Source organism: Notothenia rossii, assembly GCF_949606895.1.
Source record: "Notothenia rossii genome assembly, chromosome: 4".
NCBI lineage: Eukaryota > Metazoa > Chordata > Actinopteri > Perciformes > Nototheniidae > Notothenia > Notothenia rossii.
In genome coordinates this window covers 22,223,902-22,240,239 of record NC_136902.1, presented here as the reverse complement: position 1 = coordinate 22,240,239, position 16,338 = coordinate 22,223,902, and the positions used below count along the sequence as shown (strand labels likewise).

Genomic DNA, 16,338 nt, shown 5'->3' with positions numbered 1-16,338 from the left:
TCTTAGTTTGTTTCAGCAACATCATTACTTCTCTGATGAGATCACATTGTTGGATCACACTTTGTTGCTCAAAAATAATAATAATAATAATAATAATAATAATACACATAATAATAATAATAGCACTACACTACTAATAAGCAATACTAATAATGATACAAATAATACTAATAACGACGATAATAATAACAATAGTCATCATTTTTGGCTACTAATGAAATTGAAGAAAAATCATTATCTGCAGCTAAAATGTTTGAATCACATTATTCAATATTACAATCTGCAAATAAAGTAAGTTGAAGGTTGACACACACACACACACACACACACACACACACACACACACACACACACACACACACACACACACATATTGGAGGGAGTGGTTCGGTGCGCCAGCATCCAAAGAGTTAAACTGTCGAGGCTGTTGTTGAACGCACCATCCATCCGGGGCTGTGTCGCTAAGCCAAGAGAGGCTACTTGTGAAGAAAGCAACAGATCCCCAGCTGGAAAACAACAGCACATCTGGCATGCGAACTGAACAGGAAGAGCTGGAGGAATAGCTCAACTCGAGTGAATAAATGGTCGTTTAGAAAGCTTGCTCATTTTTTGTGGAGAACAGAAAAGTTATCAGGAATAGTTCATTTTGGCGTTGCAGAATTTGGATAACATTTCTAAAAGGAGGCGAGGAGTGACACATTACTTCAGAGGCACGAAGCCTGCTGTGCGTAATTTGACATTTCTTTTTGCAAAATGAGCGGAAAATCATAACTGCAACACCTTGAAGCATTCATTTAAGTAACATTGTGCAACCTGTTCGACAAACAACATTTAAAAACACCTGCGTTTTGCTCCAACACCAGGCGGAGTTTTGTAACAGGTGGTTTTTATTGAGCGTCTCACTTTTGCGCTGTCTCCATCAGACAGTTGTTTCTTTGCATAAATGAGACGCACAGGTCAGTATCAGGACTGGGGTCTGAAATGAGGGCTCTTTTGGCAATATTTATTTGATTTTTGTCGGATTGGACAACATCTTGTAAGGTAGGCCAGAAGGTCCTTGCTTCTAAATGATAAGCTCGGTGTGTGTTTCGTCTTACCGGGGGCGCAAGGCAGGCAACAAACCTCCGTCTAAAACATGTCTGAAGGAGGAGATGTTCAGAGGGGAAGACTCGGAAAAAATTACCATCAACGTGGGTGGCACTCGACATGAAACGTACAAAAGCACCCTAAGGACACTGCCGGGGACCCGCCTGGCCTGGCTGGCGGACCCGGACCCGCAGGTCAGCTCTGACTCGGAAGCTGCGACCCCGAGCGCCGAGCTCTTCTTCGACAGACATCCGGGTATCTTCGCCTATGTGCTCAACTACTACCGGACCGGCAAGCTACACTGCCCGGCCGACGTGTGCGGGCCCCTCTTCGAGGAGGAGCTGGCGTTTTGGGGGATTGACGAGACCGACGTGGAGCCGTGCTGCTGGATGACTTACCGGCAACACCGGGACGCGGAGGAAGCCTTGGAGACGTTTGAACCCCCCGACCCGGACACCGACGACGACAGAGACATGCCGAGACGGTTCGGCATCGAGGACTGTCCGGACAGGTCGAGGAGCTGCTGCGAAGTTTGGCAGCCTAAGGTCTGGGCCCTGTTTGACGACCCTTACTCCTCCAAAGCAGCCAGGGTGAGTTTTCTCCTTAGTGCGCTCTAATGGGCACATGAGACCATAACACCACTAAGCTCAAACGTTCTCCTATCATCAACAGGTGTCCCTAGCAAGCCTTCCCGTAAGTCTGTTATGTTTGCTTTATGTGACATATATCTGCGTTTTGTAAACATTTTTCTCTTCCAGCTTTTGATCCTTGAAGAGTAAGATTGCTCTACATGTTGTTGTTAAACTTCTAGCCTGTTGTGTGAAGGGTCAGCAGCTCCATTTCATTTCAATAACTTCATTTCTATGATTTACTTATTACAAACAAGCTTACTGAGTCCTTATATACAATCAACACAGGACATGATAAAACCATTTAAAAATAAAATACTAGCAGCAGTCTGCCATACTGGTTACGCTTTACGCCTAAGTGGACTAAAATGTTATCGTTGTTAAGTTGTAAAGTCTACCCACTTAACATCGCAACATGTTCAGGCAAGTGTAGAAATGACAGCCTAGCTTGGTGAGGTTTTGTTAATGTGGTTATTTGTATGGGAAATGCAAAGTACAGGTCTGCTTCCTGGTCACAGTTGATATTTTTATGTCTGTTTCACCTATTTCCAAGAACAGTTATAAACTCACCCATGCATCATCCAGGGCTCTTATCTGAACATCCTATAAAGACTTGCACATTTTAAATCCTCAATATAAATGTGGTGACCCCTCTCCACATAGGGTTGTGTTCTTTTGGTTCTGACAAGGTACAAAAATTGTACTTTAGGTAATTGGGAGGCGTGTGGCGCAGTGGATAGAGCCTTGGTGTTGGGTTCAGGGGGTCACAGGTTCAAACCCCACTGCAGTCAACTAGTTGTTGTGTCCCTGGGCAAGACACTTCACCCCAAATTTCTCCTGTGGGGATTGCCCACAGTATTGAGTATGTACGTCGCTTTGGATAAAAGCGTCTAACAAGTAACATGTAATGTAATAGCCAGGTCCATCAGAAAACGTTTCCCCGGTTTAGGAGTGCAGAGAGCCCTGATCTCAACCCCTTCCCACACATTAGTGGTGACCTGGAGCACAGACTTTGAGCCAGGCCAATTAAGGCCTAAGTAATGCTCTTATTGTGTGGATCTGCACACCATGCAAACATATTAGGGAAATCCTTCCCAGAATAGCGGAGACTGGTTAAACAGCTTATTAATAGTTGCAATTTTGGAATGAGATGTTAAACAATCACATATCTCCAGTGATTTACATTTTTGGTTTTACTTTGTTATTCTGCTTCCAAAGAACCCACTGCTGTATGTGCAGTAAAATGAGTGTGCAATTAACCATTTATTATATTAAAATATATATTGTTTTCTAGTCTTGGCAAAAACTCTTCTCACAGACATTTACATTTGTATATCCCATGTATTCACTAATGCTTGGGGCAACTATTACTAGGATTCCTTATAAGAGAACCCAAAAAACCAACAGAAATCCAAATAGATATACGACAAGGGTTTGGGAGGAGGAATGCTGTGTTAAAAAGAACTGTAAACACCATTCACAGAAAAAGAGCATATCAAAATTCAATAGATTTGACCATGTTTCTTTGGACACCTTTATGAAACATGTTATGCACAACAATATGTTATTGAACAAGATCATTAGAAACAAATCACAACATATCTGGCTGATAAATCAAAATTCAATATGTTTTTTGAGGGGCCTTAGTTCTCAAAGACCCCAAAAGGAGTATTAAAGTTAATCTAGAGTTACTTTGTGCTAATAATGCTAATCAACTCTTACTCCGCACCTTTGTTTTTTGGCACCAATTGTACCAAAATGCTGCAAAAAGATAAAAATACTGTTTCATGAAAAAAGTGCTGCAGGACTGAAGTGTTCCCACACATCTCATTCAAGGTTTGCACTCAGAGGTCCTCAAAACACTAGTGTTTGAAAGGTCACTGTTGTGTACATCCATGTGCAATAAATCATGCTGTATATTAAACAGAAGATGATGTCCGACTAAGTTTACAGGCAAAGATAAATGGATCCCACCATTCAGAAACTTAATCTACCATGTTGAGAGAGACATACTGCCCTGTTTTAAGTGGCTTGTGTTTAGTGAATAATATATTATTCAAAATCATGTCTTAAGTGTTTGATATGTCTTTATGATTTTAATATTCACTTCCCTTAAAATACATTTAAATGTTTCTGATTGTATCATGATGCAAAAGATGCATTTATGTTTGGTTTGTTTGCAATCTTTCCAATTAAAATAATTTTGCTCTCATTTGTTCCTCAATGGAAATCACCCATTTGTAAGCATCAGAAAGAAGCTTGCCTAATGGCTTAGCAACAAAAGCAAGAGTGCCTAATAAAGTCAATGTAATAGCAAAATATCGAGTATCACCATAGCACAAGCTTTCAAGGCAAAGAGCCAGGAGCTTTCACTGGTCAAAAAAAATAAAAATACATTTAATCCAGACAGAGAAAGGCTGATTCTCACTGTCATTTTGGTTTGCCTACTTTTGGAGTTTGAATGGTCTATTCAGAGACTCCCGCAGCGGAAGTGTAGTCTTCTTATTGCATGCCAATCACAATTCAAACAGTGTTTATTTTAGCTTCTCGTCCAGGTGGCATTTGCAGACTGTCACTGTGGAACAGCTGACATCTCTGAGTCACAGCTGCCATCTGAAGATGCTCTGTCTGCCAGTTCATCACGTCTCCCACCACCCAATATTTGCAAATGAATCAATAAGGATTTGTGAAGTTCTACGTGGCATATAGATGTGAATCTGGAAGTATGTAGTAAGAATGCATACACATATTGACCCGGTCATAATGTTCTTTGTCCATTTCCTCTCCAGACCATTCATGTACATATGTTTGCTCTGTGCATTCTGAGAGGATGCCGAGTGCTTTTCAAGAGACTCACGTTACCTTTATGGCCTTTTTATTTCACAGAGCCTCCGTGCTCGTCTCAGGTAATGTGATTCTTGAAAGCCGGAGGGAAGTTAATCAGTCCATCATTTAAAGCCACATCCTCCTCACTATCAACCAAGATTGGAGGTGTAGCTGTTTGAAGTCGGCACATGAAGCCTCTATACTGATGATGGCACCACTCACAAATCATGGATAAGAGAGGTTCTAAATGGACAGCTGCTAATACAGGAGGTACTACAACTCTAATGGCTCTTTACAGCACATTGCATTTTTAATAACACAATGCCTGACTCTTAGCCTAATTTGAAAGTGTTTACCACACAACAGATACAAAATGTATGAGATGTAGTCGTTGTCCATGCTAAGTGAACAACAGTTAATTGGGTTCTCTACCTTTTCTCTAGCACCACCATGAAGTGAACTGTTGTGGTTTTGGATTAAATATGTGATGAATACAAATTGCCAGATAGGAATTAATAACTTTGTTTTTCATGTAGCACCATCATCAGGGCAGAGTTTTTTTTTTATTCTACTTTTGTTGATTGCTTTAATTTTATTAGATAAAAACGTGAAAGTAACCTTAACTGAAATTGGAAGAAGCATAAAGTAGCACAAAAACCTAAATAGACAAAGGGGGGGTTCAGAAAAAAATTAACCGGTATACCATTTTTTTCATTATTCAGCAAATGTATATACAGTATGAACACTCAAAGCACAAAGCCATTGCAATAAAGAGGATATTATTGTTTTAGTTTTTTTACTAATAAACAGTCTATTTCAGTTGAAAAGACTATGATGTACTAGTCTCTTTGTAGTCTCAGTTTAGTTACATGAAACAATTAGACTTGACAGTAACATTGAGCTCAGACCAGATAACTTGGTTCAATCTTCCCTCATGCAATATTTCATTAATTCCACGGCGCTCCTGCCTGTAATTTATCACCGCTGTGGTAATGGGCTACAACTTGTTATCAGCGGTGAGCAATTAAAAGTGCTTTTCCCACAGAAAAGAGCAACGTTGAAAAGAAAATCAATTTGTCTTTGTTGTGAGACCAAGGGATTAATTGATGTGGGGTTGTTGAGGTTTGATGCACGTTATCTCGAGTCTACACACAAACACCAAATCTATTTGGCAACATAAAACACACATTTTCTTTAAATTGGTTCAGATGATGCACATTTATTGTGGATTGGCATTTACATACAGATTTATTTACCACATTAGATAAAGCCACCTTGTTTTCAAATTAGAGATGTTCAAAGACATTCATATGTATTTAATTATTAGATGCTGATTGCTGAATATTAAACTTCACGCGTCACATTTTGCCTCAGAGTGACACCTAGTTGATAAATAATAAGTGTTATGAGCAGAACCTCTGGGCCCGGCTCTCACAGCGCTGACACCTTTTCTCTGCTCTTTGTGAGTGGAGCAGTGGATTTGATTTTTCACACATCAAAGCAGCGCAGCCTCGTTAACGAGACTGTTATAACTCTGAATTCTCAGTAACCCTGTGTGATTATGGTGCTGCTTGTTTAAACTGCTTTGTTCTAAGCCTTTGCTGAAAATAGATTGGTTCATGTGTTGCTGTGATATCAGTAAATGCATCACAAAGTGGTTGAAACTTTTCTTCCTCATAACTTACTGGAAATATTGTCCAAGCAAAGAGGAATTATTAGTAAAGTGAATTCACATTAAGTTGCAAATCAAATACTAACAATGTGATTTTTAAGTGAATTTTCCCTTTACTAACTAATTTGATGTTGTACATTCATCATATCTACACATGACATATTATTAATCAGTGAAGAAGGTTGACACAGCAGACTCCAGCTTTAAAACTCAGCACGATTGTAGAAAGTATATTTACATGTTAATACAGTCAGTATTTATACAGGCAGGATAGATTTGAACCGCTTTGATTTATGATCAATACTGAATGGTTAATTGTTATTCTCCTGCATGCTGAGATCTGGTTTAAACATCCAGCCTTTACTTGAGACTTGTACTTAACATGACTGTTTTGAATAATTTTGCTTCTTAAAATATCAAAAGTCTGACCTCACCATGCACCTTTATTTTGACTCAGCAACTCCCTCACAGCTGTTTTACACACAGTGCTCTTTTTAAAAGAAGAATGTTTCAGCTCTGGATACATTTTTCTGTCTCTTTTCCCTATTTAACTTTGAGTACAGTATTGCACCCCTGTCTCTAATCATAAAGGGACCCTGGCATTGGACGTTGAAGGCCTGATCTTCCACATCCACCGACTCCTGGTCATTGACCTTTCCTTTTTTCAGCCTAAACCCCCTGCCATGTGTCTGGTAAACCCCCGGTGATGTAGCAGTGCCCTTCCTGATCTGAAGGAATTTCATCATCTAATTTATTGTACCTATTGGTGTTCATTTTCCCCTGTCTTTATCCTCTTCCTAATTGTAGAGGTGTTCTGCTCTGTGTTAGGGTCCTCTCCACTGATTGCTGTTGTTTATGTTTTGTATGTCCTTGCTGCAGTTCATTGATCGGTGGTCGAGGCTGGTTAAAGTGGAAAATGACTTCAAAGCCCTTCAATAAGAGGAAGTCAAAACATAGAAATGTGCCCTACCGCCAAAACCTTGTTTTGTTTTGTATTGTAGTTTAGATCATGCCCTTCTGGTTCAATACAAAATAAACATGTTTCAATATGATCGTAATAAATAGAGAATTAGAAATAGCTTTCTCTATTGTGCATTTTAGTCTTACACTGTGGCATTGGGAAAAGGAGAACATTATTTTTTGAATTTGGTCAATACCGGTATATTGTAGATCCCCAGGGGCTCCCCTGGCAGACTGAGTGGTGGACATTAATTCTCCTCCGTCCTCGGGTGGTGGATCAGTGTGACATGAATTCTAAGAAATCATCAGAGTTGCTGCTCTTATTGGCTGTGCAGCTGCTGACTGCTCAGTAGCCTCGTTGTTGTGGCTCCTATGTGTCAGTGTTAGTAACAGAGCGTGATGCTGAACAGCTGGAGGTGTTGGCCGTGATGGCACTCCCCAGCTGCTGCACACTGACGCTCCGCCTGCAGCTCCACCTGCCTCACTCCTCCTTACTGATCTGAGTCTCCCAGCTGGGACCTTGCGGCTGTCTCCTCGGGGGAACCTCGTCTTAGTCTGCAAGCTGACACCTGATGACCTTGAGTTGATGTCTTTTTGGCACAGGCAGTGTTTGGCGTTATCCTTAGACTCTTACGATACTGTAGGTTTAGTGCTCAGAGACTTTCAAATCAACTGTGCTGTACATCAATAAATATCATTCGGGTTTCAGCCTGGTGTCTCAACAATTACATTCCTAAACATTCAAAGGTATTGTCTATTACCTTTGAGGGAAACTTCAAGTCTCCTGGATAACTTTTTTGAAGTATCACAATTTGTTTCCTAAGCAAAGCTTGGGAGTATGGCGCGGATCGATGGTGTTTGTGGCACATGTGAAACCCAAATTAATGTCAACTTTAAACTACATCAGTATTGAAAATAATGTAACCAACTTACTTAATTTAAACCAAACTGTGTTGTTTTACAAAATATCATGTCCGCAAGTCAATTATTGTAAATCTTACTAAACTAAAAAAGGCATTTCAAAGGAATGAACCAGTGAAGACTAATGGCCAATTAGTCTGATCTTCAGGCAAGTAGGAGCTGAAGCTATTAAAAGAGTGTAAATATATTCCATGAAAACGTAGTTGAGTAGAATAAAATAGAAACACTCATTGTGAAGTCCATTTACCTCTAAAGCACATACAAAGCAACCTCTCTAAATGACTTAATTGATCCCTTGGAGTGAAATTGAAATGTACTGCAAACCGAGGTTAGATGTAGGAAGTAATGTCATACACACGTAGTGCTTATATACACTTTAACCCCTCGGGAAGATTGGAGAGGCTGTATTTACATTCCCAGGAAATGAATAAAAAAGAAAGCTTTGTGTGAACATTGTGAAACACCACTGTGGTGGAACAGAAACAGTATGGCAACCAGTCCAACACTGACTGTGTTTAAAGTCTCCACCATTGAGCTGTAAACATTATGTTGTGGTATCCCTTTGTGTCAGGCCTTAAATAAACATTACAGACACATTTAAATGCTGCAAGATTCATTGGAATCAACTTGAATACACGGACACATGCAAATAACTAGAATAGCCACAGACAAACACTACTACTACAAGACTAAATACTTGGAGGAAGAGAAGTGGCAGTGCAGCCACCGACAGATACGCAGGTCTGAGGTCAAGCTGTGATGTGTTATTGCGAGACCTTTTTGTTGAGCCTTTTATGAGCAGAGAAAATTGTCGTAGTGTGTGCCTAGACCTCCGGCATCTTCCCTGCGGAGCTGCCCCTGGCCGCAGATACCAGCTCTGTTTACTTCTGGGGTTAACCGTTTGGCATTTGAATAAACTGAACACTGTCACAGCCCGTTGGGCTCATCACAATCATCTGAACAACAGCAGGACTCACCCTTTCTATTTTGGTGGCTTCTGGTTTGTTGTCTTGCTGAAGGAGTCCCTTGTGTGCTTTGTCTTTTAAGCCAGAAGAATTTCATAATGTACAAATATATCTTTTAGACTGTAACAGAAATATGATCGATGATAAAACAGCCGGACAAAATTGACACATTTTTTTAGGCTTTCGCTGAACTGAAACTACAGTTATGCATTTCAATAAACACAATCTGCTGTGTTCGGCGGGAAAGCGACATTACAAATATCCTATCTGCTTGAACTATCTTGACCTAAGTTTCAAAGATACTATCAGTCTTAAAGCATTCCTAAACGTCCTATCTTATCTTAACGTCAGTTCTTAAATCGGCACTCATCCTGTCATGCCTGAATGGCCACAAGACTGCCTGTAACTTTGATTAAAAGATAGATAAAGCATAATATAAATGTCCCCCGTCACTGGCTAGTCTCTTATCTGTCTGTCCATTTGATCGTCAGGTAAAAAAAAGTAGCCGCTTGCACCGCTCCGTGTGTCAGGGACAACGAGTGCAGATCAAAAGACAATTAATCTGTCGAAATGACTGACAGCTATTTTTTGTTAAGTGGGAAGAACAAGCCTTCTGTTCTGGCCAAAAAGAGTTATTTGCACTGTTGGATCAGATCTGTCCAATTCCTTATTTTCACAAGATTTACAATCAATACATGTCCGACCAGCTCATCAACACTTTGTCTACCATTGTTGACACTGGGCTCCTCTTCATTATCCAGGTCTATTGTGCAACAAGTGAAGAACCCACAGTGAGGCAGTGGAGACCAGAGTGGATTGATGAAAAGCTGGGGCAGTGTTTTTATTAATTGACTTTGGAAATGGTCCTGCTGAGATGTTTCAACAGAGGCTGATCCCTCTCGTTTAGTGAAGCCCACCTTAATTATCTGGTGCTGACTTTATATCTGACTCTTTTGTCTGGACAGCTTTTCAATGGGAAATCATGGATGAAAGGACACAATGAAAACAGACTTTGAATCAGTGTGTGTTGGAGACACTGAATGTAAATTAGTACTTGATTTATTTTCATTGAATAAAGGCTAGTAAACATCCAGTGTTACTGAAAACACATTTTCCGATGAAAGCAAGTAAGACATCAGTAGACCCCCTGCTCGGTGATGCGGGATGTAAAGCTTCAACAAGATTTGATAATTATTATTTAAAAAATGTGACAACTGAGCATTGCTAATGCTAACCAAGTATATCTCATGTAGAATTTACATTCACTTTACATATATGCTACTTTTAGACGACTACACTTCAACAACACAAAAGAAAGGGAAAATGTAACTTTTATTTTTTATTTTATCCCACCTCATTTATCTGACAGCTAAAGTGACCGCATAGCAGATTACATTAAAAAAATGTAAAAAAAAATTTGAATACTGATATTGAAGTTTAGTGACATTAATTTACTTTTCTCAATCTTTGTCTTCAGCTGCGGCAGTATGCTGTATGTATGACTAAGTCAGCTCTGTGCTGCTGTTTCTGGTAGTTTCTCTTTACTGGTTGGCTTGTTGTGATGTTCCCTGAGACTCAGCTGTCCTTGGTGATGTTCAGGGACACGTGACTCTGATCTCCTCCTGGGGCAGAGTCGAGGCTTCAACGTCTTCCCTCTTGTCCTTCTGCTCAACCCTCACCTTCTCGGGGGAACAGAGCTGCGAGGGCCTCAGAGCTCTGCAGGGACAAAGCGGAGTAAGGTTGTCATGGTAAATAACCTGCAAATTATCTGGGTGCACAACAGAGATATTTATTATCGTATATATTTACATGTGTGCAGTATTGCTGTTTTGAAAATTAGCTGCTATTCTCCCAACTCTCTAAACCCCATAACCTCGCCTGATCCTAGTTATGTTGTTTGTCCATAGTAAAGAACAGAACGTATGCACACCTGTAGATCAACAGGTGCGTAGGAGTATAGGTTGACAATACAGCACTAAAGTCTCCCACACACTATCCTCATCACTTCCAGTAAGAGATATTCAATAACAATGCTTCAGTACAACGGCCTTCCTCACATTACATTTGATTAATTCCAAAATAGCCTGATGAAGGTTTGTCTACCAAAACTTTATTTAATTTGTTTCGCAGCAGATTAGTGTCAAACATCACATGGTTTATTTGTTTTATTCTAATCAAAGAACCAAACGCTAAAGCCGGTTGATATTTGAGAGGCCCCCGGAGGTGGAAAATAGCTGAGTGCATGCATGGCAAAGGTACATATTTATCCAGCTGAAAGATTGGAGAAAGGTTTGAGAGGCTTTGCAATTTGTCCAGGCTTTAGTAAACAATGAAGACAGATCGGGTATGAGTAAGCACACAATGTTAACACAAAGACAGACAGACAGGCATGGCAATTGATCAGGTGGAAGCCATGCGTGCTGCATTGTTCAATGTACCTCCCATTGGTTATTGAAGTGGTTTGACTCAGCCGTCATTGTATTTAGATTTTTAGAGAGATTATTTATTTTATTTAGGGCTGTACATTTTTTCATTATCAAAGAAACTGCTGCTTGTTTTTCTTTGATTAATTGATTATTCATTTGGTCTTTAAAATGTCAGAAAATTAAGAACTGCAGTTTGTCAAAGTCCAAGGTGATGTTTTTAAATAACTCTTTACGGTAGGTAGATGCAATATGAAAATACTTTAATGTTAGTCCAAAACCCAAAGATATTCAGTGCAATATAATTCAAAAAGGTCAAATGTAAATCTTTATATTTGGTTGACTGAAAACAACATTTTCTGCCTTTTCCGCTTGAAAAATAACATTAACAATCAATTTATTATCAAAATAGAAGGCGATTTCTTTTTCTGTATTAACTTATCAATTGGTCGACTAGTAGCTGCAGCTCTAGATTTAAATGATATTGATCAGAGGCATCAATGAGTGCATTGTTTCACCAAAACATGGCTGATAAAATCAACGGCAGGACTGAATGTGACAGGAAGTCTCTCATGACTCAGTTCGTTGTCCAGAGCCTTTTATCTCTTTTGTTATCGCTCGCTGTTCTGTGTCAGCGGGCTCTGCTCCTCTCTCCTCTTCCCTCTCCTACTCTTGTGAATCCAAACACAAAAACTCCTTTTCAGAACAAAATTGAATCCTGAGACTCATGTATGTGAGACCTCACACAGCAGCCCTATGGTTGGCGTAGTTATTAAGTGTTGGCTCCTTGTGAGCACCCCCTGCTGTCCGAGTCTTGCACGGGGCGCCATGTTAATGAAACCACGTCTTATTTCTGCAGGATTCAGGCTCTGTGTTCATGGGAGTAAATGGTTTTGGAATTGGTTTGTTTTCTCAAAAAAAAAAAAAAAAGGTTATTATATTATAATATTCACTCAATAATATTAAACTCAAGAGGCAGTGGACAATCACAGCACTGAATTATTTCCTTGAAGGTGTGAGGATGAGGCTCAGTGCCAGTGGTTCTGGAAAAGAGATTTTTTTTCAGGTGTCTATAGTTTTCTTGGAGAGCAAACCCTTCAAGTTTTAATAGAAACCTTTGCACAATATGATTAAAAAGTACAAGTTCGGAAGGTATGAGATATTTTTAAATGTCTCCTATTATACTATTTGTAGGCATATATTATAGGTCTCAGATATATATATATATATATGTATTTTTTTCTCAAAATAACGAACAGATCACCCATTCTAGCCATGCCTCCATACGTACCCCTCTATTTCAGCCCTGTTATTAAAGTGCTGATTCTGGGTCTGTAGCTTTAAATGTTGCCGAGCTGCTGCTGGCCACGCCCCTTTGGAGCAGGCATAAGCTCTCCTCTGTGAAGAGAGGTTTATACCCCGATTCTCCACTGAATGCTGCTGTGATTAAACGCAATATTATGTTCCAAACCACAAGGATTATTTTTAAAACAGTATGGAGCTCAAATGCTTTTTCTCTCGCGGGTTTACCACATGTGAGTACCTTTTTTTTATACTCTCTCCAGTACAGCATTTGCTCTGCGTGTTAGCGATGCTTGCTAATGTAAACACATACCATATTACTTCCAAAACAAGTCACACATTGTTTCTGATACAGCAATGTTTCTGATAGGGCCGTGAGCGTAAAGCCAGCCCACATTTGACTAATGTCGTCATGACCGCAGCTCCGTTGTACCCCCATTTTAAGAGATGTGGGTAAGGAGAAAAGAGAGGGTTGTATTTTCTGACACTTTGTGAGTCTCCTTACACGCCGGGGACACATATTTATGTATAAAAGACATCATAAAGTGCATTTTTCACAATAGGTTTCCTTAAACTAATTTTTTTATCTGTCCTGTCTAGGGAGTGGCGTTTGCCTCTCTATTTTTCATCCTGGTGTCCATCACCACCTTCTGCCTGGAGACCCATGAAGCCTTCAACGAGCTGCAGAACCGGACGGTGCAGATTGTCGAGGGAAACGTCACACGGAAAGAGGAGAGGCCGGAGATGGTGACCAAGCCCATCCTCACTGTGGTGGAGGGCATCTGTGTGGTCTGGTTCACTTTTGAATTCCTGGTGCGCGTCGTCTGTTGCCCAAACAAGATGGTCTTCATCAAGAACACACTCAACATCATTGACTTTGTGGCCATTCTGCCATTCTACCTGGAGATGGGCCTGAAGGGTCTGTCCTCCAAAGCTGCCAATGACGTGCTGGGCTTCCTCCGAGTGGTGCGCTTTGTTCGGATCCTCCGTATCTTCAAGCTGACGCGGCACTTTGTGGGCCTGCGAGTGTTGGGCCACACACTGAGGGCCAGCGTCAACGAGTTCCTGCTTCTCATCATCTTCTTGGCACTCGGTGTACTTATCTTCGCCACCATGATATACTACGCTGAGCGCATCGGGGCCCAGCCTAACGACCCCACGGGTTCCAACCACACACACTTCAAGAACATCCCCATCAGCTTCTGGTGGGCGGTGGTCACCATGACAACGCTGGGCTACGGAGACATGTACCCACAGACCTGGCTGGGCATGATGGTGGGGGCTCTGTGTGCGCTCGCAGGGGTCCTGACCATCGCCATGCCGGTGCCCGTCATCGTCAATAACTTTGGGATGTACTACTCGCTGGCTATGGCCAAACAGAAGCTGCCGAAAAAGAAGAAGAAGCACAACCCGAACCCAGATGTTCCGACTGACTCTGCCTCGTTTGTGAAGTCGGAAACAAACTCACACAGAGACAGCACTCAGAGCGACACGTGTCCGCTGGCCGCCGAGGAGAACTTCAGCAGGAACCGCTCAGGTCAGCACACAATATTAAAGGGTCAGTTCACCCAAATTACAGGAACATGCTCTCGATCTCCCTCTGTGGTATCTGGACAAGCAGAGAGTTCTGTTTTTATTTGCTCAGGATTTAATTAGAGAAATGTGTGGTGCTTACATGTCTTCAATATAGAAACAGTGTTTGGTTACTCAGACAGCCTTCATTGGAGGTTCTTTCACTCAAAAATATTTTCGTTTCATATTATATTGTGTTTCCTGTGGAGGATCTAGAGTAAAGGGAACATTGTTGCTGGAAAGAAAGTTTGAACTATTATTTAAAATGTATATTTCAGTGTTAGCAGCACAAACACTATAGCATCCACCTTAGTTGTTCTTTGGCAGACATTTTAATGGCAAATTAAAAAAATGGCTGCATGGCTAGATATCATGAGAGGAAAGTAAGAACGTTATTTATTTGTAATTCAATTGAAGTGACCTTTTTAAAATAGTGTTGTTATTTATCAGGATTTTGATTTCAAAATATTATTTTTGTCTTCCTGTTTGTTTAATCAATTATAAATATGTGAGTTAAACAGTAACATAATTAGACTATCAATTCTTATTTTTCCAAATGCTTTAAGACTGTCTGACAGTGGAACCATGATTTGTCACATAGACAGTTAACACACCACGATCAAAATACTCCTTACAAAATCTCAGACAATTGAATTTCATCACAGCAAATACAGATTTTATGCCACAAACCTCTGCCTTTGTGTGGGCACTCGGGCTCTCAGTAAAAGCTTTGGCATTTACATCACTATGTGTTTTTGTCCTCCTGTCAGACTCCAAGCAGAACGGGGATGCAAATGTGGCCCTTTCAGAGGAGGAAGGCTGCAGCCTGACCCAGCCGCTGTCCCCCAGTGAAAAGTGGACCCTGCGGTGCTCCAGAGGGCGAGACAAGACTAACAAGGAGGCCACCTGCTTCCTCCTGACCGCTGGTGACTCCAACGCCCATACTGGTAAGTGACAGCACATATCTGATCTGAGCACTGGTTTGATTCCACTACACTCTGGAAAAACATGTACTAAGGCACTTTTAACGTTTTGGGTACTAGTGAGATGATAGATTGATACCACTCCCATCTCTGATTGCTCAAGACTTGAAGCAGGAAGAAACAGCTAGCCTGGTTTGTCTGAGGGTAAAAAAAAAAAAGGTTGCCTACCAGCATCTGTATAGATTTAGAACTTCTGTTATATATTGTTTGTTCAATTTTACAAACAACAAATTGCAAAAATGGCATAGTGTTTTCTAACCCAAGTGTGGGTCTCTCTATACTCAGGTTCAACTGTAGGTATTTGTAATGCTATGTCTATGGGATTATTTATAGATTTCTGACCTTCAACACCAATATTCTGTATTTGACTATTGATAAGTTGTGTGAAACTGGTAGCATGGGTACAAAGAAGCCCCTTTTTAGGTCTCTTTATTGATATCCGCTGTCAGCCTGCCATCGCTCTCTGCTTGAATGGCTGCTGGATCACACATCTGAGACTCCCTAAGTACCTAAAAGCCCCTCGGGAAAAGAGTCTCTATATTTGGCAGTCGTGGATTCATTCATGACATCCTGAGCTCACATCCCACCCGGTCAACATCCTGACTCATCTGCAAACAGTCCAACGACACTAAAGGTGTTTTCCTGCAAAACTGCACTTTACCGGGATGCATTTTTCTACCAAAGCTCATTAGCGCATCACTGTCGAGGCTAAAAAAACACATAAATGGGGGGCACTCACTGTAGCTTGGCTCCTATGAGACTATATACTCCCCCCACTTTTTTTGACAGCCCATTACAAGCAAATTGTATTTAAACGTGTTTGTTGAAAGCCTTGTGAATCCCTGAATGGGTTGAGTGTTGTAGATTGGTGTCGGTTAATAGCATGTTGTCACATGCATATAAAGAAAAATCAGTTATATCTTTCAGATACACGAGAAGGGGTATTTGTGGACCTGTTATGCTCAGGGTAGGAAATAATACGTCAATGTAGAATTGACA

General features: G+C 40.7%; 1 protein-coding gene across 2 annotated transcripts; it reads left to right on the top strand.

Annotated features, from left to right (window-relative positions):
* Window positions 1-481: 481 nt before the first annotated feature.
* kcnc4 (potassium voltage-gated channel, Shaw-related subfamily, member 4) lies at window positions 482-15,347 on the top strand. Of its 2 annotated transcripts, none has more exons than XM_079679509.1 (3): window positions 482-1,676; window positions 13,385-14,321; window positions 15,127-15,347. In XM_079679509.1, exons 1-3 carry the CDS (start codon window positions 1,068-1,070, stop codon window positions 15,309-15,311), a joined length of 1,731 nt encoding a protein of 576 aa, XP_079535635.1. In that variant the 5' UTR covers window positions 482-1,067; the 3' UTR covers window positions 15,312-15,347. The 2 variants fall into 2 exon arrangements, with proteins under 2 accessions (XP_079535635.1, XP_079535634.1); XM_079679508.1 differs by having other exon boundaries at window positions 13,385-14,342.
* The last annotated feature ends 991 nt before the right edge of the window (window positions 15,348-16,338 follow it).

Bases quoted from the DNA above. Each gene is read 5' to 3' on its own strand.
- kcnc4 (XM_079679508.1), top strand. From the start codon at position 1,068: ATGATAAGCTCGGTGTGTGTTTCGTCTTACCGGGGGCGCAAGGCAGGC. The intron at 1,677-13,384 runs GTGAGTTTTCTC...TGTCCTGTCTAG, and splicing joins ACTCCTCCAAAGCAGCCAGG to GGAGTGGCGTTTGCCTCTCT. The intron at 14,343-15,126 runs GTCAGTTCACCC...TCCTCCTGTCAG, and splicing joins TCAGCACACAATATTAAAGG to ACTCCAAGCAGAACGGGGAT.